Below are 24,779 nucleotides of genomic sequence, written 5' to 3'. Positions count from 1 at the left end.
ATATTCAAAAATAAATAAACTCCTGCAACATCAATAAAGGTGTAAATATAGGGTCGCGGACCAGCCCATGCGGTTCATGTGACTGTAAAAGGCAGTAAATGGTTGTTTGGACCGTCACGTGGATGTGTTTACGTCTGGAACCACTTCCGGAATAAGATGAGTGACTGATTTCTTGTCCAATCAGAGGCGGAGTGTTTGCGCGAGGGGGCGCGTGCAAGTGGCGGAAGTTTGCGCTCTCACATGAAGAAGCTAGCGAGCGGATTAATGTTGACACTCTGTCGCACTGATCCGCCGTCCAAACGGAATGAAGCGCTGCCACATCCTCGGCGCTGTGTATTTCCCGCTGCACACGCAGTGAAACACGGTGATGTCAGTGGCCGCGGCTGAATTCCCAGACGAGACAAAAGTTGTGACAGTTTTAAAGGTAAGAATCCGCGGCGAGGCAGCTAACAGTTGTGCTAGCCGTTGGTTAGCCTAGCATGGTGCTAAGTCGGGTACAGGACGCTCCGTTTCCGCAGCTGCCCACCTCAGGCTCTCCCTTTATATATTTATATATATATATGTCGGCTTTGACAGGCTCCCAACTGATTTTCCAAATGATAACCTTTTAATCATATCTTAAACCTCTTCATGCTGGCACTGTCTGTTCGATTTGTTGAGTCGGGGCTGTTTCCCACGTAACCTAGTTAGGTAGTTAGCTACGTTTTGCGTGATTCAATTAGATTTTCTGATTTACGACTCAGACGTGGAGCTCTTGTTTTGTCTTTTCCTGTAAGTCATAAGCTTTAACAACCCACAACAGCCGGCTGACGTCGGCCTTTGGTCGTACGGAGGTGTGACTGGCGGTAGGTAGAGACGTTGTCATGGGATAAGTTACTCAGCATCTTTGCAGCTGTCGCCAGTCATGCTGCTTTCACTTCCCATTTTGTGCAGATGATGTTTCTATTGTAAAGCAGTGAATTTCCACCATTGCAGCATCATGGTTAGGGCTTGGTTAATTACGATTACCCATCTATAATATAGACTTTGGTTCAGGGCAGGGACAACATGCTTATCTCACCTCCCGATTCAATGCTATCACGATACTTGATAGTATTGTGATTTTTAATTATTGCTGTTCTTCAAGTATTGCTATTTGATGTTGAAATTTCTTGCGATTTTTGTTTTTTGAATCATCCTCTGGTTTGTGGATGTAAAGTTTCATGTGGCTCTGGTTATCTGAATGGTCATGACAGGTGTATGCATTTATCTCTAGTTTAAAAAATGGTCTGACTCCAATGAAATGGCTGATGTGGGGCCTAACATCATCACACATGAATCAAATGTGGCTCATTGAATCCACAAGAGTCTCAGCTTTCCAGTCAAAGCCAACTGATGCAACTCCATGACTGTCCAGTATGTACAAATACACCATTTTACAGCAGGCCAAAACAACACATTTGGACTGCAGGGTTTGTGGCCCAAACTGCATGGCATTAGCATGAGGTGGGCATGTCTGCAAAGGGGAGAGCCGTGGCTGCCCAGAGAACCCATTTTCATTCAGAGAGCTGGATGTCAGAGGTCAAGGGACCCCTTTGAAAAAGGCCATGCCAGATTTCCCCCTGCAAAATGTAGCCTAACTTTGGACTGATTTTAACCACCATCCTGCCAGCTTAGCATGACATGCATACCAACAGATTCCTTAGGTCGTCTAGTTTCATATGATACTAATATCTTTACTTTAATTCAGTAATTTAAAAAAATCTAATTAAAAAATCGTAAAAAAAAAATCATGATACTGAAGTGAATCAGTTTTTCCCCCACCCCTAATGGTTCATGATGGTATGCAGTTCCTTCCTGAGTGCATCCTCAGCTGACAAAATTACACTAGCATTAAACCTGGGCAGGGCATAAGCTGATGATCACTGTCTTTCCAAACCCTCCTCTGGTAACTCAAAGGCTGCTTCCAAACACTTGAAACAAACAGACATGCACAAGAAAGTAGCACGCTCCACCAGTGATAGCAGCACGCACTTCAGAGCTATTTTTTGATCTGACTGAGAAATTAGGTTACACCCTTGCATAGCCACATGCTATATTAGAGGTGGTCAGGCTCTCAAGGCTTGTGTTGTGGGATAAGGCCGCATCAGTGGGACAGGAGGGATGGAAGGTTACGTAACCAGCCGAGCGCTCTCTTTTTAGGCAGATGTGAGGCATTGCTGTGATGTCAGTGAGAGATAGGGAGAGGGTACAGAAGGCTACAGCACTGCTGTGAACTTGCATATTTGATGTGAAACCCTCTGCAGGGTTGCTAGTGTGGCCTATAAAATGATAGGCAGTAAACCAAAGTAAATGGCAAGTAAAACTCAACTCGGGGGCTCCTTTCTGTGCTAAAATATTTTGGCTGGTGAGGAAGTGATTAACTGTTTGTATCCACACCCATTAGTCAGTTAAAAAAGAGTCATGTCATGGGTGAAACTTGCACACGTGTGACGCACTATGTCTAGCTGAAGATATACCAGAAATAAATGCTAGCCAGCAGCCAGTACTGGCAAACTTTGTGGGTCTTACAGATGTGTATCAAACATTTGAATGAAATGCCCAGTTGGTGATTTTAAGAATCCATCAGCCATTGTAACAAAAGGGTCCCCCATAACTTATATTTGGGCTTGTATTTTCTGCTTTGCACTTGTTTTAAACAAGAGATGAGATGGACATTAGAATGCAAAGCAGGTGAGCACTTCAACAATCACAGCATGTCTATCAAGGTAAAACAGATCCTGTAAGGCATGGCGAAACGCCTAATTCACCCGAGCTACCACTGTAGTAAAATGTTCTACAGACACTGCACATCAATATTAGCAGCCCAAGTTCAACAGAAGCAATGTCATCACATCACCTGACTTTGTTTTCCTGATTTGCGTCTTTGCTCTCTGAATAACACTGTCTCCATCTGTTTAAGCAAGGCTGCGGATTGTATTGCCGTATTACATAATAGGAATATTAGCTTAATAAGTTTTGGCTGGGTCTCTTAGCTTTGTGTCGTTGTGCATTTCAGAAGAATGGCATCTTTTAACCCTTTAAAGATGGATTTGATTTGGGAGCCTTTTTCACTGTCTACCAACACACACAACATAACCAGCTCATTTCAGCGTCAAAACACAGCTCAGTTGACAGTGTGGCTTAGTGGTCTAACAGCAGCCTATAGGTCATCTCCTTTCACGATCACATGCTCCCCTTATATCTGAAGGCCTTTGTGTGCCTGCACCCCTTATGCCTGCAGCCCATTTCTGTGTGTACAAGCCTGTTGGCTGGCTAAGAGACCGAACACACACTGTGAACATGCAGCCTTGACTCATGTAGCAGCCAGATAGGCCTCATGATGGGCCTAGGCAATAGACTGGTGAAAATGATGACTGAAAGAATGACCTCACTCACTCTTTTTCTTTTTCTTTTCCCCTAGGAGTGTGCATTCCACTCCTTTCTTCACTTTTTTGAGAAAGTACAAAGAGTGAGTGAAACAGAATCCAAGAGAGAATGTGCTGGTGCCCAGTCCAAGATGCATATATCTAGTAGTCTAGTAAAGTAGTCTGCACAACCTATCAAACAGGGCCTGGAGACACTGAAAAGAAAAAAAGATACTGCCTGAAACACCCTCTGAGTGTTACTCGTGGTCTATTTATGGCCCGGTCTTCCCTCATCACTACATCTGTGAGGCACTTGTGCAGTATTTGAGAGTTTAAATTTGAGGGAAATTTATGTTTTCAGTTATCCTTGTATCCTTGTAAAGACTTTTTTGGTGCATATTTAGTTTTACTTCATTTATATACTCATGTATGCGTTGACATAGACTGTGTTTTGTGTCAAATCTGTGTCTCTCGTAGGTGTGACAGCACCAGGTGGTGTACGGGGGTCTCTTTGCAGGCCGGTGTGTGCAGTTGTGTGTGTATGCGAGTGCGTGTGTATGTGCGTGAGCCTCGCAACGTGATGCCAAGATGCTCCTGTCCCTGGGCATGCTGATGCTGTCGGCCACGCAGATCTACACCATCTTCACCGTGCAGCTCTTTGCCTTCCTCAACCTGCTGCCTGTTGAGGCTGACATCACTGCTGTGAGTTGTTCTTACACATATACACAGAGTCTATGCAACCATAGGAATAAAACAACAAAATTAATTATATATATTTATATACATATAGGCATGCATATATTCATTTAAAAATAATGACACCTCTTAACTTTGTCTGTATTTTGTGATGATGTAGTTTGAATTCAAAATGGATTAAATTGGAATTTTTTGTCAACAAGCCACACAAACTACTGCTCATTTTTGTGAAAACATGTTTTATATATATTTTTTGTAAATCTATCAAAGTAAAATACATAAATATCTAATTTAAAAAAGTATTTTACTCCCTGATTCAGTAAGTTTTGATTCTGGTATTTTCTGTGTCATATGCTGAGACATTAATCAGTTGAGTGACTGTATAAGGGAACAAATTAAGTTTTTATCACTTGTGTTTCTATTAGTTTCTGTTGCCATGACAACAGAATTTGCTGACTGTCTACATTAAGTTCCTAGCCATCAGCCAGTCACCTTTGTGTAAAAAAAACTCATGAAAATTTCCCCCTCTTTCAGTACTCATTTGACAACAAAACAGGGAACTTTGATGACCTGCCTGCACGCTTCGGCTATCGGCTGCCCAGTGATGGACTGAAGGTGAGTGTGCAAGGATCAGAGGTCATTCACAGGCCGGCTGACATAAAGACATAGATTAGTACTATCTGGCTTTTACTACAAGCCCCTACAAATCATTACTAAGGTTTTATGGTATCTGCTTGGATTGTTTACAGACACGAGTCAACTTTCCGACTGCACTGAGTTAAGAATAACCATGAAAACCTTTGAGAGAGCAAGCAGGTGTGGCTGCACTTTGCTTTTTAAGGGAGTAATTATTAAGTAAAGAATAAGAAAAAAAAATAAAAGTTATCAAAAAAATTCAAAGTCTAAAGTTTTATTTCACCTTTGAAGAAGTTGAACCACAGTAAAGCTACATGCAAGAGTGGAGCATGATAAACTGAAGTTGCTTACAAACATTAGTCCCAACAGCTTTGTTCAAATTATTACATCTGCACCGTCATACAATAAATATAGACCAGGGCTACTCAGTTACACATTCAACTGGAAATGTGGATGGGCCAGGCGTTTTCAGCGGCCTATTGAAAGTCTTGGTTTATCTTTTGGTAATGCCAAATTTTAAATCCGTAAGCCTTATGGATTTTAGACCATGCCTGCAGTTCTTTAACCATGTCGGCTACACAATAACATTGCCATGAACAAATATTTTTTATAAAGTAATACTCCAGTTAAAATAGAAAATAGCTATGAAAATAGCCTATTTAATTCCAGCTCGCTGGGCCACGTGGAAGTTGCTCCTTGGCTGGATGTGGCCTGCAAGTAGCCATTTCAATATGCCTGATATAGACTCAAGTTATTGCAAATTATACCACCAATTACAGTGTTAGCAGACATTTTATTGAGCTTGGAACAAAGTGCAAGGACTGAAATTGAAACTGTGATAAAATAGTCTGCTCATGATTGCAGACCTAATAACCCTGTCAGTGTGTCACTGGAGGAAGTACAAGAGCAAAACTTTCTATTGTATGTAATGTTCATCACTGCTACATTTCACTCAGATACAGTCTGGATGTAAATCAGTTTAGATTCTCCGCACTTTTGCCTCACTGCAAGGTCAGAGGAGTTTAATTGAGAAAATTGAGAAAAAACAATGAAAGTAAAGAAATAAATAAGGATGAATAAATGCAATTCCTATTCTTTATTCTTATCCTCTTTCAGAATGAAATAGTCAGTAGTTGCAGCAGTTAACTATGCAAAAAAGACAACCATAATAAACTACTTAAAGCACAACCTGATGTTTAATTCGGTTGCTATTGCAGAATGGAGCTTAAAACCAGTGAGTACTATAGTGAAACTGCTGCTCTGTGCTGGGTTATCTGACCACTGAGGCTTTGTAATAAGTCCCAGTGTTGTGATGTTTCTGTGCCTCACCCCATGGGTGACCCACACAGCTTCCAAACAGTAGGGATGATTCATGTCTGCCATCTAAGCTGGCCATTGTGGCGCTCTCCCAAGTCAAGAGCCCGCTTGTTGTTCTATGAAGGCTTTTGGCACGCACTAGCTAGCTGCTAGCAAAATACTTGGGGATACTGTGTGTTTGTGTATGTGTGCATTTGTGTGTGTGTTGGGGCAAGTCCTTTTGGATAGTCATATTAGCCTATTGGTTTATTTGAACGTAAAAAACATGGTACATGCCACATTTATCATCAAATTAGTTGTGATACCTTGGAATAATTACTGTTAACAGGCATTTTGATATATAGATATATGGATATATATTTATATCTATATATAGATAGTATGCATACAACATACAGTATATATATTATGTAACCATACCACTTGATCTTAACAATCATCCTGAGAAATCTGAATACAAGTGGACAGCTGTCAGTCCGTCCATACACACCTGGCATCAACATGCATCTCCAAATGCGTCTCGCCTGCCCACTTGTGTTAGGATCTCACTTTCCCGCTCTGCAAATAAACATGTAACATTAGGGAGAGGGTGAGAGAGAGGAGAGAGAGGGAGAGGAGAGGAGAGGTAGAGGGCGAGACAGACAGGGAGAGAGACAGAGAGATTTCACCTATACTTAGAGGTGTCAGCTTATGTTGAGATTTCTCAGGAGGGATGTTAATACCAGGTGCAACAGCCTCTAAAATATAAAAAAAACAGTTTCAGTTCCATTCAGCTGTAACAGAGCCAGGGTCCTGCTTTGTTCGTACTGATTCACTGTAAAGGCACTGCTATACTTAAATGCAACAGAACCTTAATTAATCATTGGTAACACCTGTGTTTACCTGCTATGTCAGAATGGCTGCTGTGGCAGCTTTTTTTGTGTATTTATTTTACTGATTTATTGATTTATTGATTGATTTTTTTTTTCTGTTGGCCTTCAACTTGTTCCACCTTCTGCTATTGCCAGAAGCTCTGAAGACTTAAGATCCATTATTTGCTGGAAGAACTGCACCCACCTTCTGTTTTGCGCCATAAAGCAGTCTGTTTTGTGCTGTAAAGTAATACAAGCGGTGGACTGATTTTAGGGGCACAGCCCGTGTTTTCTTTCAAAGCTTTTTTTTTTTTTTTTTATTTCCATTGGAGATTCTGTTTTATGAAGCTGTTGCTACACCCTATCATTCACGATTTTAGGCTTTTTATCTTGCCATCATCCATTCTCCAGTTCACTTTGCACCAGATTGTAGGGTAATACCCCTGTCTCTCAGCTCAGCTGAAAGAGGTTTATTATTGAGGATTTTGAAAGGTTACCAGTGCTTATGAGGGACATGCTGCCACGCTGGAAAAGTGACAAAAGATCATCACCTCTTCCTCACTGAGAAAACAAAATGGTGGTTTGTAGCAACAGATAATGCAATAAATAATATAATATAATAGTATATAAAAATTATTAACTCTAACTCCAGAGAATAAAGATAATGTCTGAAAGAAGACAAACATTTTAAGAAAGGAGACAAACATTGTAAAGTTTAAATGAAGTTGCGCAAAGGAGGTGGAAGAAGTTGAGCGCCAAAATGTCAATGTAATCCTCCTTAATAATGTAATAACCTCACATTATTACACACATTGTTATTATTACTTCATAAGGGGTGTAAAATATTTTTGCATGATACTGTAATATTGGCTAAAAATAATAAATAAATATACTTGAGTATGTCTTTATTCTAATTCTAATATATGATCACATTGTTAGTCAGTACTATTTTATCATCAATTACAACATGTCACACACTTATGAAGGGGTTATCACTGGTCAGTAAAACAATGAGCACATGTGATTTAAGGTGACATTTGATAGTATTTTTTTTTTAGTTTAAATTATCTGGCCATTATAAGGTCATTTTGTTTTCACCCCCAATAGACTGTGTGTCCCACGTAAACACAGACAGCCCTGCTGCATTTGTTGTGTGACTGGCCTGTATTATAACCTAACAGGTTGAACCAGTTGGCAGGGGTGTAGCAGAGACCAGAGGGTCACTGTGTCTTTCAGACACTAAAGCCACAATAAGGGTGCGTTTATACCATGCATGGTTGGAATTACAGTGCATTGACATTGTGGAGCACTCCCTGTTTTAGTTTAGCTCATTAATCTCATAGTACTTTGCTTATAACAGAACTTTTTCACAGCAGCCATTTTAAAATGATATACCAGGGTAAACAGAGGTGTTGGGAATGACATTACTTAGGATTCTGTTCCATAGACCCAAATGTAACAGAACCTTAATTAATGTCTTTAATAATACCTGTGTCTGCCCTGCTATTTCATGTCAAAATGGCTACGGTGAAAAAGGTTTATCTGGCAGCGTGAACAACAGATATTGTGCCATGGTACGTTATCCCAACAGCATCAGTATGCTGTTGGGATAAGGACATAACGCACAGAGCAAAGTGGACAGTGCGAGGCACATGACCGACAGAAGACCCTGCTAAAATGAATACATGTGTTCGCAGAGCACTGCCGTGTAGGTCCATTATGGAAACAGAACTCATTAGAGAGGCTTATCAGTCACAATCTCTAAATGATATAGGATCCAGTCTGCAAGGATCATTTCATCACACTAAGAATTGCAATATGTAACCTGCTATATTTTATTTTGTGCTATCACTTGTGTTTTGGCATCACATCTGTCAAATGGTGGATGTCTCGTTTTGGAATGAAACTGCACGCACACATTTAGCATTCAATCACCTTCAGGCAGCAGGGTGTCAGTGACGGCGCTGCTTCTGCTGCTGCCACCTGCTGTGTTGAACAAAATGTCCCTGTGTGTGTGTGTGTGTGTGTGTGTGTGTGTTGTGTTCCCCTTCTTGTGATAGACAGTTTCAGTTCAAACAGAGTCGGAGTAGGTCACTTTTGCTAAGTGGGGTTTCCTTATTCTCACTTATTTTATGAGTTAGTTCAGGATTAGGTAATGCATATATTCAATGGAAGTATAGTCAGTCAAATGTGTGTGCATGTGTGTGCGTGCACGTGTGTGTTTGTGTCTGTGTTGCTATGGGTTCATACTAAAGTGTGGTTTGTTGTTAGACTGTTAGTAATGCATTACCTCAGTCCTGGCGAAGAGCGGGGGTCATGACACACAGTCTTGTTGCTCTGTGTGTGCATCTGAGTCTTTGTGTGTGTGTGTGTGTGTGTGTGTGTGTGTGTGTGTGTGTGTCTTATGTAAGACTTACAGTTATGAAAGCCGAGCAATGGCTTATTCTCTCTGTCCCACATGCTCTCTCTCATATTCTCATCTAATCTCCTATTCCCTTTTTCCATCTTTGCATCTCCTGCTACTCTCTCTGTCTCCTTTTCTCCATCCCTGCCTCCTTTTTTTGCCCTTCCCTTTGTATCCATCTGGCTCCCAGCCCAGGCATTTTTCACCCACTCTTCTGCTTTGGCTGCCAGTGTGTATCCAGGCCAGGGAGGCCATGTGCCATGCAGACGCCCTGCCCTAGTCCCTGAAGGCTAAACTCGATCCTTGCACTTTAAACTAACCCTTCCCTACCCCACCCACATTGCGCCTGTCTGGGTGAGCCAGTCAGGGAGTTGTTTCAAACAGATGCTGTGATTTACAGCTGCACTATTTGGTCAATACACCTATGTTGTCACTCTTAATCATGTGCTGCAGAGCCTTTCACCTACCTTAATTGAGATTTGCAGATATGTAGATTTTTGTAGACTTGCTGTAGCTCCCATGCTTCCTAAAATTACCATTATTTTTATTGTTATTTAGTCGCCAGACTCACTAGTTCCTGCACCTGCTGCCTAAAGACTTTCTTCACCACTTCCACTGCTATCAACCACTAAGAACAAGAAATTTAGGTTCAGTGCTGAGTGGCATGCTCAGAGTTTGGACATGGATGTTTCACTCTACCTCTACATGGCCCTGTAGGCTATGTTGCTTTTTTAAAATGATGTCTAGCAGCACAAGCTTTATAGGAGATTTTTTTTTTTTTATTGTATGTTGAAGTGATGTATGAGTGTGTTCTTAACGATTTACTTTAAAGATTAGAGCGGCTGCTTTCAGTAATTGTAAATGTTTCCATGCAAGCAGTAATGTCAGTGCAGCAAATACTGAGAGACATTTAAGCAGCAAAACTAAAAACTGTAGTTACAAACTTGACAGGACTATTGCACACAGCCTCTCTCTTAATAGGGTGATGTGCTTATTGTTTCTGCTGCGGGGGGGATTGCTGCAAGTATTTAATAAACTCAAGAATTTTTTTCATCAACCTGCAACCCATCTGCTGTTAATCAGAATGTTAATTTTTATGACCCCAACCACCCGATCTGAGGATTCTCCACAGTAATTGTGGTTATAACTACAATCCACGCTTCACTACTGTGTAGTCTTGTCACATGATACTGTTGCTTATACCTGTTTTTTGTTTTGATCTCGTTGCATTTGGTGTGTAATTAATAGGCCTATTACTTAATGCTTTTTTGTTACAACATTTTGTTAGTTGGAAATTCTTAATTCTTTTTATCAATTAGTAACTGTGACTGTTTTGATTTTATTAAAAAAAAAAAAAAAGAAAAAAAGAAAGCATTACGCATCGGTTATATTGTATCATTGTTATTGCTGCTACGACAAGATGTGTGCTAACAATAAATTTCTCTCCACAAGGAATCATCCCCCTTGAGTAATCAATGCGATCACTCGATCTGGGAAAACATTACGCGTGCCCATCCCTAATACATAAAGAGTTGTATTTCATCTTGTGACACTGATGCATATCTGATTGATTTGACTGGAGAGAAATAGAAAGAACAGGAGTGAGGGAAGTGTGATTCTGAAGAGTTTAGCTCAAACATGAGATGATGGCTAGTAAAACAACAAAACAAGTATTAGAACTTTTTGAAAGACAGAAGGCATTTTACATCGTTGGCTAACAAAATGACAGGTTGAGGTTGAGCAATAATGCATGCCAGTGTTTCTTCTGCTGTTGAGTAGGTAGTTTTGATCACTGTCCTTCAAGGAACTGCTGACCCTCTTAACCACCAAGAGTCTGGTTTTCAGTGGAGAGGTTTGGTGTCCCTTCATGGTCTAAATGCCAGCTCTGAGGCTTTTCTTCTCTGATAGGATGCATGTGTACTGAATGAACACTGAATAACATTTGACTATCTGTCTGTCCGCATGTCCATCAGTCTGTCTGTTCAACATCTTCCTTCGAGGCAATACATCTCAAAATCTCAAAAGTAGTTAATCCTTGCCATATAATTCTTAACGATGCTGGTCAAGCACAGAAAAAAAATAAAGAATTCAAAATGTTAGACGATTGCCTCACACCAATAATGGTCTAGACCCACTAATCTTGCTCTGAAATTTGCTTAGCACATTACTGCTTTACAGAGATATTTTATTTTGGTGACCACAAGATGCTTTCATCTAGCATTGTGCTTAGGCCAGAATTTCAAATATGAAAAAGTATTTGACAGATTGACACGAAATTTGGAAAGCACACTCATGCTACCCAGAGGATGTGCCCTGTCGACTTTGGTGACCTCATGACCCTTCCTGGAATTTCAACCGGAAGGCCAGATTGTAAAAAAACATTACTCCTCAGCTACTTGCATTTCTCTGACATGCACTAAGCCACCAGTGGCAGAAGGCCTGTGCTTGTTTTTATATTTGGGAGTGAAGTCACTTTTAATGTTGCCATGCATCGGCAGGTTCTTGTAACCCCTGGAGCAATGTGTGGCATCACAAGACAGCACAGGCCTGTTTGTCTCCGGTGGATTCCCCATAGGGAACCAGGCTTCAGACAGAGCCTTGCCTATTTCTACTGTCAACAGCTCTGGCTGTTGACAGCTGACTCAGGGCCACTGCAAAGCTGTCTGCACCCACAGGGCACAACAATCATGGTTTGTTTCATTTCTTTGAGGTACACTTTCTTCATTTGATTTGGAGATGGAGCTGTGTCTATCAAACGTTTTAAAATTCATGCTTCATAGACAGCTGCTCCAATTTTTGACTTAGCACCATCACACACAAATGCAAACATACAAAAATAAGTGCACTAGTCATTGTGATGAGCAACATACAAATGAAAATGGAATGACTTGAATTGTGCAATCATCAAAAGTCTTGAGTTTCAGTAATCGATACTTAAGTTAAAATAACCATGTTTCTTTTCAACAGCAAATTACCCAACACACCATTTGGGCCTTAAGCATTTGTTCTGTTTTTTTCCTTCTCATGCCCACTTTCACTTCCACTTCTAAGTATAGAGTAGCCTTTAGCCACAGTCTGGGAAGGATGCTTGCTTGAGTTTCCTTTGGAAAGTTTTTGTGGCTTGCCCTGTATGTCACAGTGAAGGTCAGTGTGGGTTGGGTTTGAACAGTGCTAAAGGCTTGTATGCACACATTCTTACCCTCCATTCTTGAAGTCAAGTTAATAAAATTACTGTAAATTACTTGGATCTACAAGAAGATAAAAGCTCATTTCATCTACCATTGAAAACCTGGGTTGTACAAACAGTAAGTTCTTGTTCCAAATTGCAGTGTAGATGGTTAAACGGATAAACAATTTAGGCCATGTGACAAATCCTGTAATAACACAGCAGTGCTGTGATAAATAACTGTTGAACTAATTAGTCTCAAACAGAGCATTTCACATAAAACACTGTGTATATGTAGCACTAACATCCCAAAAGCCATGGGCAGTGCACTGTCCCGTCTGGGTTTGGGGTTTGGCTGGTATGGCTGGTTTCTACTGTCTCCCACACTCTGAATCCCTCTGTCTTTTCCTTGCTATGATATTAGTGGAATAGATAGCATTACCTTTAAACAAACAAAAAAACTGTAATTGTTTTGTATTTTACCAGCATTACACCTCCTTACAAATTCAGTATTATTCTATGCAGGGACACCAGTTAGGAGATGGACATCTATGATGGCACCAACAACAGCTTTAACAAAACCATACACATATTTTAGCTTATTAACTCTGGTGGCCTGTCCTATCTGCCTGTCTGTTTGGCTCTGTTATAATAGAGCGAAGTTATAGTTATAGGACTGTCTGTGGGAGTGTCTGTGTTGTTTTCAAGCACTGTGAGTAGCCACAAAGGTCCACACACTGCCCAGCCTGCAACCTTTGGTTTAAAAAAAAAAACAACAACAACAACAAACTCTGTTAAATTGGATAAATTAAATTCTTGCTCAGTGACAGCCCTGACTACTGAACAGCTCTCGTCCTTTCAGGATAGTAGATCCTAGATTTTCCCCAGTGTCCCTTATAGGTTATTGTCAATTTAAGGAGGATGTAACTGAGATCAATATATCAATATTCCATTCAAGTCATTGTAATGATACTTTTGTTGAAAGGGGGTGTGCCAAGAAGTGACAGGAGGGATAGGGTTAGGGTCAAATCCTGTCTTAGGGTTAGGGTCAAATCCTACTTTTCAAATATTTTCATGTCGTGCACCCCCAAATATATCACCAGCACGCATTTGATACACTTTTGTCCAAAGGAGCCATATGGAAAGAGTTATGTTGTTATTGCTTTACCGTTGACCCTTGGCCGTTCCCCAGGCCTCGCTCTGGGGGTTAGGAGACTTACAGAGCTGTGGGAGGTTGATGTTTAGTGGTCACTAGGTGGTACAGAAAGCAGCAAAAACAATGTCTACAGTGCAAGCAGTGTAACATGGAATAAAATGTGTTTTCATGTTTTTTTATATTTGTGTAAAAATATAAGCAGTGGTTACATATTCACATTCACATTTACGGCAGGAAATGTAGGCTTATCGCGATTTTGTTTTCTTGTCATCACTAAGGTAATTCCCTAGTGCACTATCATGAGTCATTTTCCTTGTTCTGGTAAACATAGTGTAATGCCATAATGACATTTTCATGCAGTGGTTATGAGCTATTCTTAGCTTGTTTAGACAGGATAGTGGTGACTCCTACCAGTGCGCTTATCTACCATGTGATATGTATCTACTGTAACTCAGCATTTTCTGTGCTCTCACTACCTTCCTTCCTTTCTCTCTCATACAATCTCTCTTGAATGTTCAGCTTTCTCTTTGTAGCTCGTTCTCTCTCCTCCTTCTCTCTTTCTTTCTCACTCTGTTGCACTCTGAGATGAATATGTTTGTTTTCCTCACAGAAGCAGGAAATGTTTTTGTTTCCTATTTTTTTTTAGTGTGAGCTCCCTCTAAGCCAGTTGGTCATTTAGTCACTCGGTCAGTCAGTCAATCAGTCAGCTTGTTTCTGGCTTGAGGCCCACAGTTTGTGTCCACTAACCAAACTGATGGTCTACTCCTACAACACATCACCTCACAGGCCTGTTTATCATGATTCGGTAGTGGAAGTAACAAAATTTAATTGACCATATTATATTTTCTGCTGTCCACATACCGCTTTACTGACCGTAAATTAGATTTAGCAGTTGGGGGTTAAGGGGCTCGAGGTTGCCCGCATAGTCGGTTCACAGACAGAGTTTTTTCCACCAGTCTGGAATTTGAACCAGAAGCAAACCCACATCTATTGCAACAGTGGGATAAGCTTAATTTCCTGGATCACCAGCCGTGCAAGTATCCAGTGTTAACTAGGCCAATGATCAGAGGCACAGCTCTGATGGAGCAAATGTTGTGATTGTTGTGATAACAAGATATCATATACTATATGATAAAGAAGTGCAAGGTAAAAGCCATATTTAACCTCTGTAGTGTGCCTCTCAAAGTCCAGACTGTTGGCCTACTTCCTTCTTGTAGTCATGTAGGAGGCTCTGAAGTGGTTGTTTTCAGCAGATCCTTAAGCAAGGCATAATGGGGAACCTCAGCATTGATGAATCTGGCTGTGGAGTCACACAGGCTTTAATCTGCTTACAGGAGGCCCCAGCTGCACTGGAGCAAGTTAATAATTCCTCTGTTTCTCCTGTTCTAAACTGAGGGCAAAGCTGACAACAGGCCTTATAGTGAGGTTTTTAATGACAGGATTAAGTGTGATCATCGTGCAATAATGTGGAATAGTCCAGCAGAGATGTCCTCCCCCTTTAATTCTGCAACAATGGAAAATCCCAGTGAGCCACTCTGAGTTTGTTAGCTCTACACACACACTCACACACACACACTCTCTCTCTCTTTCCAGTGCTAGAGTCACCCCTACAAAAACTGTAGTGATTAAGACAATGTTGTCCACTAAATAGCATATTTTAATTCCTTTGTACTTCCACTCTCTTACAGAAATGATTAAGAAAGATTTGTCCTTACGTTTTCAAACTAGACACCTGACCAAATTTGTGTTGAAAATAATGGAGAAATATGGGGAAGCTAGCTTGATATTGTCTTAACACATTGGTACAGGAACTTAAGACAGCTCATGTGGTGCCTTCATACTTACAAATATGGCACAAAGATAACATATTTAGGGCAAGGGGGTAGTGCAAGACATGCAGCGAACATAAGACTATACATACTATATATATCTAGCCTACAAAAACACTGTCACTATGTGCATTCATGCAGCAGGTTGCAGCTGTAGCTTAGAGTCAAGCAGTGAATGAGTTAGCATTCCAGGCAGGATGGTAAAGGAACAAATAAGTTCTGAGGTTGAGAGGCACTCAGACGGTTTATGAGTCGAAACGAGTGCATTTGCACAGACAGCACATTATGTTCATATCGACCTTGGTGTAAATCTCTGCAGAGTTGAAAGGATTCCCCCTCCTTCCTCAAACGTTTCCTGTTTTTCACTCTGGTCTCATCCCTGCCTCCTGCAATGTAGCCGGTGCCTGGCACCGAACAACAGAGGGCGCTCTCGCTGCTGCTTTTGAAGCCACATGGAATGTGAGGCAGTGGCACAGTGATGTCACCGGCCAGCAGGGCAGGGCTGCTCTGAAAAAGGCATCCGGGATGAGGTGTGGGTGTTACCACATGTCTGATTATACTGAGGGACGTCCCTGACTCAACTTTGACCACTCCAGTGTCAGCTGTTTCATGTTGAGGTATCACCAAGGAGCACATTCAGTCAGTCAGCACTTTTGTGCACCCCCCGACCTCCCTCCACTGAGGAGACATGGTACAGTCCGGGGGGTTTATAAGTGAATGTGATGTGTCACTGTGGGCTTCAGTCATTTTCCATGCAGGGTTCAGCTGCTAACTTGGGAGGCACGTCAACGTGGCATCTGGCGAGAGGGGCTTCTTTAACACACTCAGAAAATCTGTTTGCTGCTGCTGGACGCCAGACTTGGATGTGTGTGTGTGTGTGTGTGTGTGTGTGTGTGTGTGTGTGTGTGTGTGTGTGTGTGTGTGAGAGAGAGAGAGAGAGAGAGAGAGAGAGGGACACTGAGAGACAAGTGCTGAGTGTTCTTGCTCTGTGGACCGGCTCTTTTATAGCTTTAACAGAGAGAGCGAGGGTGAGGGAGACAGAAGAGAAAGTGAGCTCATCAGTTCTACAGCTGAGTCCCAAAGCAGTCCACACTAAATGTGCCTGCCACCCTACATCTGACACACACACACACACACACACACACACACACTGGTGTTAGTTACACTTCTGTATGAGCAATGTGTCTACTCTGTTTCTTTGCCATCTCTCTCTCTCTTTCCTTTGTCTCTGCCCATCTCTATTTATGCCTCTCTCCATCTTTCTGTTGCCTCGGTTTCTTTTTTTCTCTGTCTCCATATTTGTCTCTTTTTTCTTTCTCTCTCCACTCCTCTACCCCTGTCTCTCGCGCTCTCTCTCATCAGTCACTTCAAACACTATCAGAAACAAGACTAAGTAAGACAGGAAGCTGGGAAGAGAGAGATGGAACTAAAGAGTTTTGAAGGATGGCTGTCAAATGTCATCCTTGGGATCTGTTGTGCTCTCGAGTCCGCACACAGACACATGCAACACACATGCCCAGAAGCCTGTACACACGGGTGCGCGCACACGCACAGACACACACTTCACTGTTTTTTGTGTCTCAGAGAGTTGTGTTTCATTATGCATTTGCCACTATAATAAATTTATATTTGACGTGCCAGTGCTACATCTGGGACAGCAGTAGAATTGCCTTCCAACATCTTGTTTTGTTTCTTTTAAGTTTGTTTTTCGTCTTCTGTGGTTTGTCATTTTATTAGAGTGTTCTTAATCCAGTACAAGCAGCCTGGTGTTAATCAAACTCTGGGTCAGGGACCTGGCACTGGGCCCTGGGTTGCTACTTGGTTGCCTCCAGCCTGTTTCACTGCTATACTGTGATTCTAAGCAATGACGTCAAAAATCAGTTTGATCAACTCTGGGCCTTGGAAAAGGCTTTGAGGATTGGTCACATTTGCAGAAATATTGCGGTGATTGGACAAAATTGTAAGGTTGTATAGATTTCACATGAAATGGTTGAGTTTGCAGTAGGGCCGGGTGATATGTTGATATTGTATTGATATTGTGATATGAAACTAGATATCATCTGGGATTGATATGGCATAAGAGTTGTCTTTTCCCGGTTTTAAAGGCTGTATTGCAGTAAAGGGGTGTGATTTTATGAACTTATTAGACTGATCTATGTGTTTTAGTATTTGTCTGTACCTGCTTTGTCATCATTTCAACATTACTGATGATTGATTAGTAAAAATCTCTTGAGTCTAAATGTCTTATGAAAGCACCAGTAGTCATTTGGTCAAAGATATTGTGATTTTTGATTTTGTCCCTATCTCCCAGCCCTAGTTTGCCGTGATTATTGCAGTCACAGAGAAAGAAGAGTTTAGATTTAAGTTATTTCTTTAGTCTGTCGCTAGTCTGTCTGTTGCTTGTGTGTCAACTAATGGGCATCAGTGAACAAATAACAATTTTGCAATCACAAAATCATGACCTTGCACTACCAGCCAGTCAGATGCCTGCTGATCCTGGTTTTCACTCTCTACTCATTTTTCCTTTTATTTAAAATGAAGCAGGCAGTTTTCCCAGAGAACCACATCCACGTTGAACAAATCAGTCTGTCAGCTGTGTTTGGGGAACTGGATGGGACCTGGCCAAATTAATTGAACCGGCTACCATCAAAATAGTTTGTATTAAAGAAGCCACGTACGGGGAATGGGGCCCTGCAGTTTCAGATGACAGACTTTGCTCTCCTACCTTTTCTAGGATCCAGTCACTATCATTTATTTTGGTCTGGTATGAAAAACATTTTCCACAGACTTGGAAAAACACCTGAGTGTGGTAATCCATCACATGCTGCCAAAAAGTCTTTTTATCATTCTGTTACTGCACTCGAGTGTGACCAAGTGTCCTGATTTTTTTTTTTTTTTTTTTTTTTTTGTCTCCACTTACAGAGCAGTCAGTGAAATGGGGGAAACCTAGGCAATGAAAGACTTACACATTTACATGACCAAAACAAGGAAATGTTTAAATATTCGAGTAGATATGGCATACACATAACGATGATCAGAGATTTTGTAAACTGTTAGTAGATGACTGTCAAGACCATAGAAATAGAATGAAAATAATAAGAAATAATAGCAGCAACAGAAAAGAAGTGAGAAATAGAATAATACATAGAATCAGTGCCATTTCTATGGTCATTTGGCTGTGACTCAGTATTTGACTTGCACTGTCCGTTAAGGTTATTAGTTCACATCTCCAGACTGGCTGGGGAAATCTGTATGGCTGAAGTGAATTAGCAGCACTCATTGTCCCTCATTAACTCTGTCAGGCTGCATTTGAGCAAGCCAGCCTTCTCTAGCTGCTGCACTGGAGCAGGCAGCAGCTCCCATGTGGGACTGTGTGAAACTGAATGAATCTGAAGAGGGGTGATTGATTTATTACGTTTTATAATCCATCAAATAATCACATGTCTGAAGTCAACATCTTGACCTTTATAGTATTTCAAAAATGCCAGTATGTTTTTGTCTTTTGGAGTGGAAGCTAAAATCGTGACATTGGTTAATTCTGGTGTATGATGATGATGTTGTCCTCACAGGGCTTCCTGATCGGAGCACGTCCAGAAAACGCATGCGAGCCCATCGAGCCGCCACCCCCAAGGGACAACCTGACGGGCGCCTTCATCGTCCTCATCAAGCGCTTTGACTGCAACTTCGACATCAAGGTACAGCGTTGCCTGCAGGCTCCACTCATAGTTTTAACTTGTAAACGTCTCTTATATTACAAACCAATTAGCCGACTAATGTACTCTTATCTGATGAGCCCTGACTTTGTGAGGCAAGTACAACATACAGCTAATGGCATGTGAGCATCATTAGCATATTCAATTTCATGTTAAATTTGAGACTTTACCTTTATATCCACTTTGTGTCAGCAGTATAAATTACATCTGACTGACCAACACGTGCATGTGCATCGTCACAGGTTGCAAGGGATTATGGCCGCTGTGGTTCATTAACATGGTTTCAGTGCTGGTCTGCATAAGTTTAATGTTTTATTTATTTATTGTTTTAACTAGATCATGAGAATCAACAAGTCTGAGCACTGTCTTACCGGATCATAATAGCTGAAATTAACCTATTAGCAGCTGCTAATTTATCTGGGCAGGCTGCCAAAAAAAAATCAACATTACATGGAAATAGCAATGTGACCATACTGCAGGTACTCATGTGTCAGTAGATGACAGTTCAGCGTTAGTTTGACTGAGGTGTTCAGATCACCTGGTTGGGACACGAAAACAGGAAGTGGCTGTCCCCCCTTCCTCCTCCCTTGTCTTTCCTCCTCCATCTGCACCATGCAATTGTGTGCACACGCATGTGCCTGCATTTATAAGTGAGCCCGGTATTTGGCGAGAACACCGGTTTTTGTGTGTGTGATTGTGTGATTTGCCTGAGTGTCTGTTTGCCTAATAAGTCCCTGGGGAAAAAAAAAGTGAGAGAGAGGGTGCTGATCTGCATCATTAGTCAACAAAGAACTCAGGCCAGGAGCAGAGAGGAAGAGATGGAGGCAGACAAAAATGAAAGAGAAATAGTAATGGTGTGTGTGTGCGTGTGAAAATAAAGGAAGAAGCAAGATGACGTTATGTGATCATTTGCATGTAAGTAGCATTTGCTATACCAATTTCAAGGTCTTCGTTTACATCAAGTTAACTCCAAGGCCTTTTAATGCTAACATTATACTGATCATTTTTTTTATTCCTTACATTTGCTACTGGAATGAGTGTTGAAATAGAACAAAAAACATGGTCCCATTAGAGGATGCCTGTCTGCTGAGAGACATAAAGTTGCTGTCTGAAAAGTCACTAACAGAAATAGCACAGTGGGAAGTCCCACCTACACAGGCAATCAGGAGACACCAGCTTCTTAACGAACTAGCATGTTGTGGTATTTGCACTGAAACTCTCTGCTGGCTCCCTTTGGCCACACTGTGCCAAAAGTTAGACGATTCTACATTTTCACAGTTTGTTTTTCAGTCTCTTAAGTTTGCTGCAAAAAAGGGAAATAATTAGTTGGTGGCAAAACCCTGCAGGAGAGCAATGTGAGGGAAGATGCAAGAAGAAAGGGTTAGAACGTGGTGAGAAAGAGAAGGAGGAGGTTAGGGAAGAGCCAGAAAGGAGAGAAATGGAGAGAGAGAGAGAGGATGAATAATGGGGTGAAAGAGAGGGAAGCATGCAGCTTCTTGGAATCTCTTTTTCTGTTTCCATTTTCAGTCTCTTTCTTTGTCTTTGTCAATCTTACCTATCCTCTCTCCTATCTGCTGCTCTCTCCTTCACTCACTTCTGTCTCTCTTTTCCCTTCCTCCATCTTTTTAAATCTCTCTTTCTCTCTCTTATTCTTTCTCTCACGCTCTTTCTCCTCTCTCTCTCTCTGGTCCAGCCATGCAGCCTTATAAGGCCTCGCTGCATCACACAAGTGAACACACACATTGACAGACAGGGCAGTGAGGTGTTTGCCGGCCTGGAGTGTAACCAGACTCCCCTCCACATAGCTGTGCGTCAGCCAGACACACACACACACACACACACACACACACTCACACACACACACCAGCCTGTCTGATCTATGGTCAGGTTTTGCCATTTAACCTTCTCCTGCAACCCTCTGCAACCTCTAAGGACCACCTTGACATTTTGAGTTTTAGTTTCGTTTTTTTCCCCTATCGCTAGACTCTGGCTGTGTTTTACGTTTCCTCTTGTTTGTTCAATTTGTTCCTCCATCTGTCTCACGAAGGGCTTGTCAACACCTTGTGCTTTTTTCACCAGCACCCATTTGACTTTTCACGCCACTTTTGACTTTCACACATTTGTATTTACATTACACTGAATTCAGTGACAATAAGCCACTAACCCACACCAGCGAGTGTAAGTGAGTGGTTTTGTGGAAGGTGTGTGACCACAAGGCCAGCTGGGGAAAAGGATTGACATGTGCAGAGCTAATTTAGTGCCAAATCATAAATGAATTGTTTTCCAAGTGCCCTACAATTTACAGTGTATTTTGCAAAAGGAAAAAAAAAAAAAACACAATTTGTTTTTGGAGATAAAAATGTGCTGATCAAACACACCAAACACATTTCTAATGTATCACTCAAAAAAAAGAAAAAAAAATGCAGCCTGTGTTGAAACAAAAACATATGGCACAATGTGGCCGCTAAGATTATCTCACAAATGTACTGAAGATTTTCTCACACGTGTCCTCAGTAATATCAATATGTTAATGCTGTTTTGTATTTGCAAAAGACACTATTTGCTAAGCATGGAGCATTTCTAAATCACGTTTAGTTTATCTGTCATGTTTTGGCACCAATTTAACTCCAAACAAATGATTTCCCCTTCCTCATTAGCGGCATCATGCTGCCGTTTCGACACCGTTTCATCGGGTTAAAGGCAGAACTGAGATCTCATTTCCTATCAGTCTTGTTGATTCCTGTTGCAAAGAGGATGTCGCCGCTTTTCCTCCCACCTCCTCCTCCCTTGTGTCTTCTCGACACCTTTTATCGGAGAAGATAAACACGTTGGAAATGATTTTTTTCCCCCCTCTGACATAACTGACCAGATCAGAATTGATCAGCGTGATGGCAGATGCTTGGAAAATGAGGTCAGAAATAACAGGAATTATCCTTTAAGTGGAGGAATTGGTCTTATGTAATGACATTTAAGGACAGGAGGGGCGGCGTTATACTGTATTGGAGGCTGGCCTGGAAACCCAACGCTGTCTTACGTGTGTGTGTGTGTGTGTGTGTGTGTGTGTGTGTGTGTGTGTGTGTGTGTGTGTGTGTGTGTGTGTGTGTAAGGGAGGGTGTCTTACTTCTTCCAACATTCTTTATCTCCTTCCCAATCAAACCCCACCGCCCCACCCCCCTCTTTCCTCTTGTGGGGTCTCATACCTCAGCCTCGGGCTAAATGACTCCACATAATTCATAGTGTATCTCACATATACAGTCACCTCTGTCTCTCACACACACACACACACACACACACACACACACACACACACAGCTATCCCTCTCTGTTCCTTTTCATTTTTGCACTCTGATTTCCTCTGCTTGCTCTGTCACACAGATGCACACACGTATCTCTCTCTCTCTCTCTCTCTCTCTGTTATACACACATCTACTTTGTCCCTTGTGCACAGCTGTCTCTCTTGCCTCTCTGGCACACACTATCTTTCACACACATGCACACACACACACACACACACACACACTCCGTCCCAGCAGGGCTCAGTTCACTCTAGAATCTGCAGAGGAAACAAAAGGATAATAGACTCTTTCTTGACTGGACTGAGGTGTGTGTGTGTGTGTGTGTGTGTGTGTTGGGCTCCCCACCTTCACCTCCAACATGGCTGCCATTCCATTCCATTCCATTCCTCTGCAGCCTAGCATTAGCCATTAGCATGTCGTGAACAAGAGTGGAGAGTTTTAATGGCTCCACAGCTGTAATTAGCAATAAAACAGCTACTCTCCCCACTTAACCCTCTGTCAAGTGTTGGCATCTGCACCCATGGGTGAGAGCTGAGTGGAGGGGTGGAGTGAAAGAGAGAGAGAGAGAGAGAGTGTGTGTATGCAGTGCAGTATGACATGACAAAGAGGAGGAGGTCGAATGTCGAGACAGAGCTTTTGACGTAGGGAGGGGTGAGGAGATGGAGTGAAGGGGTGTTATGGGCACTCTCTGTGTGTGTGTGTGTGTGTGTGTGTGTGTGTGTGTGTGTGTGTGTGTGTGTGTGTGTGTGTGTCTTTGTATGTGATGGAGAGAGAGAGAGCTCGACAGAGTGAGCATTCCAGCATGGCTGCTCCTTTTAAAACAGGGAGAAAGAGAGATTGAGCGGGATAGGGGGGGCACTTCCGGTACTCTGGGACTCTTTGAGGTGTGTGTGTGTGTGTGTGTGTGTGTTTAGACGTAGGAGGGGGAGCGGGGTCTCATTGGAGACCTCTTGCACCCCAGTGGTGGGGAGGAAAGGGAGGGTTTTCAGTGCAGGAGTGTGTGTGTGTGTGTGTGTGTGTGTGTGTGTGTGTGTGTGTGTGTGTGTGTGTGTGTGTGTGTGTGTGTGTACTGGGGCAGGAAACCCAAAACCCCCTCCTCTTTCCTCTTCTTCCTTCACCCACCTCCCTCAAGAAGGGGGGAGAGAGAGCAGGAAAGCCGGAAGATTGTTCATTTTTCCTGCCTCCTCATACTCCCCCAACACACACACACACACACACACACACACACACACACAGAGGGTCTATACATTGACACATAGGCATAATGGCCTGGTTATGTAACACATGGTGTAAGATATATAGAGCTTTGTGGAGCAACAACAGCCCCCTCTCTTCTCTCTTTTCCTCGATCACTTGACCCTCTCTTTAGCGCCCTCATCTGTTGTTTTCTTCCCCTTTTTGTTCCTCTAGTTTTCTTTTTGTCTTAGATTTGCCCTCTCCTCGTTTCTTTACACCCTTTCCATTAACTGTGCCGCGGTGATGTCCTGGTTGGGAGTAGGCAAGACTTGCCCCTTGAATGCATCGCTCGGTTTTCTCTCGGTTTTCATGGGCTACACATTTTGACGTCTGCCTTTGAAAACAGGTTTTAAGAGAGAGGTGTTGGTGCAACAGGTAGATTCTCAAGTGAAATGATGGGTTATTGGAGGATATATGTTTAAAAAAAAAAAAAGAGCTTTCGTCATCCTATTTACAGGAACCATTTTATACATGCAACTGAACCCAGTGGCCAGTTGAGATCAGAAGAAAAATGTTGCTTGCTTGTCTGGTGGTAGTTTCCCATCTCAAACCAAAATTGAACTTTGGTAGACTGTTGGGTTGTTTACTTCTCTGGATGTGATATGAGACCTCACATGGTGGTGAAATATTGTTATTAGCTGCTTTATGCTCCCCTGGGCTGATAATCCACAAAACTCTATTTCTGTTTTATTTATTCACTTCCAAAGGCATGGCAAAACAGCTCCCAAAACACTTTTAGCAGGATAATGAACACAAACAAAGAGAATTGTGCCGATTTAAACAAACAAACAAGTCCCAGTAACCATTTTTTTCATGCATTTACAATGAATTGTGAAAGTAGTATGAGGTCTGTTCTTCCTGGTGCAAGGTTACCGTGTGGAGGTTTCCTGCAGACGTTACCTGCCGGATCTACTTCCCAATTTAAATAGGAAAATAACAACAAAAAGAGCTGTTTCATTTCCTCAAACCACAGGCGCTGTGACTTGTCGTTTTTTTTTTTTATATTGGCATAATCCGCTTTCTTCACATTCATCTATGAGCTGTAAGTGTTATTTCGGGGGCTGTTTTGCTGTGGCAGTGAATGAAGAGGTAG

General features: G+C 41.9%; 1 protein-coding gene across 1 annotated transcript in view; it reads left to right on the top strand.

Moving 5' to 3' along the window:
- Positions 1–246: 246 nt before the first annotated feature.
- The window catches only part of rnf13 (ring finger protein 13), a 51,061-nt gene continuing 26,528 nt past the window's right edge, over positions 247–24,779 (top strand). Inside the window, exons 1-4 of the mRNA XM_030049325.1 lie at positions 247–424; positions 3,864–4,088; positions 4,617–4,697; positions 19,011–19,136. Of these exons, the coding sequence (XP_029905185.1) occupies positions 3,975–4,088; positions 4,617–4,697; positions 19,011–19,136 (321 nt within the window). The 5' untranslated portion in view covers positions 247–424; positions 3,864–3,974. The remainder of the gene's footprint in view (positions 425–3,863; positions 4,089–4,616; positions 4,698–19,010; positions 19,137–24,779) is intronic.

The sequence above is a fragment of the Myripristis murdjan genome, chromosome 4 (assembly GCF_902150065.1).
Source record: "Myripristis murdjan chromosome 4, fMyrMur1.1, whole genome shotgun sequence".
NCBI classification, from domain to species: Eukaryota; Metazoa; Chordata; class Actinopteri; order Holocentriformes; family Holocentridae; genus Myripristis; species Myripristis murdjan.
This window is presented reverse-complemented; position numbering and strand designations above follow the sequence as displayed.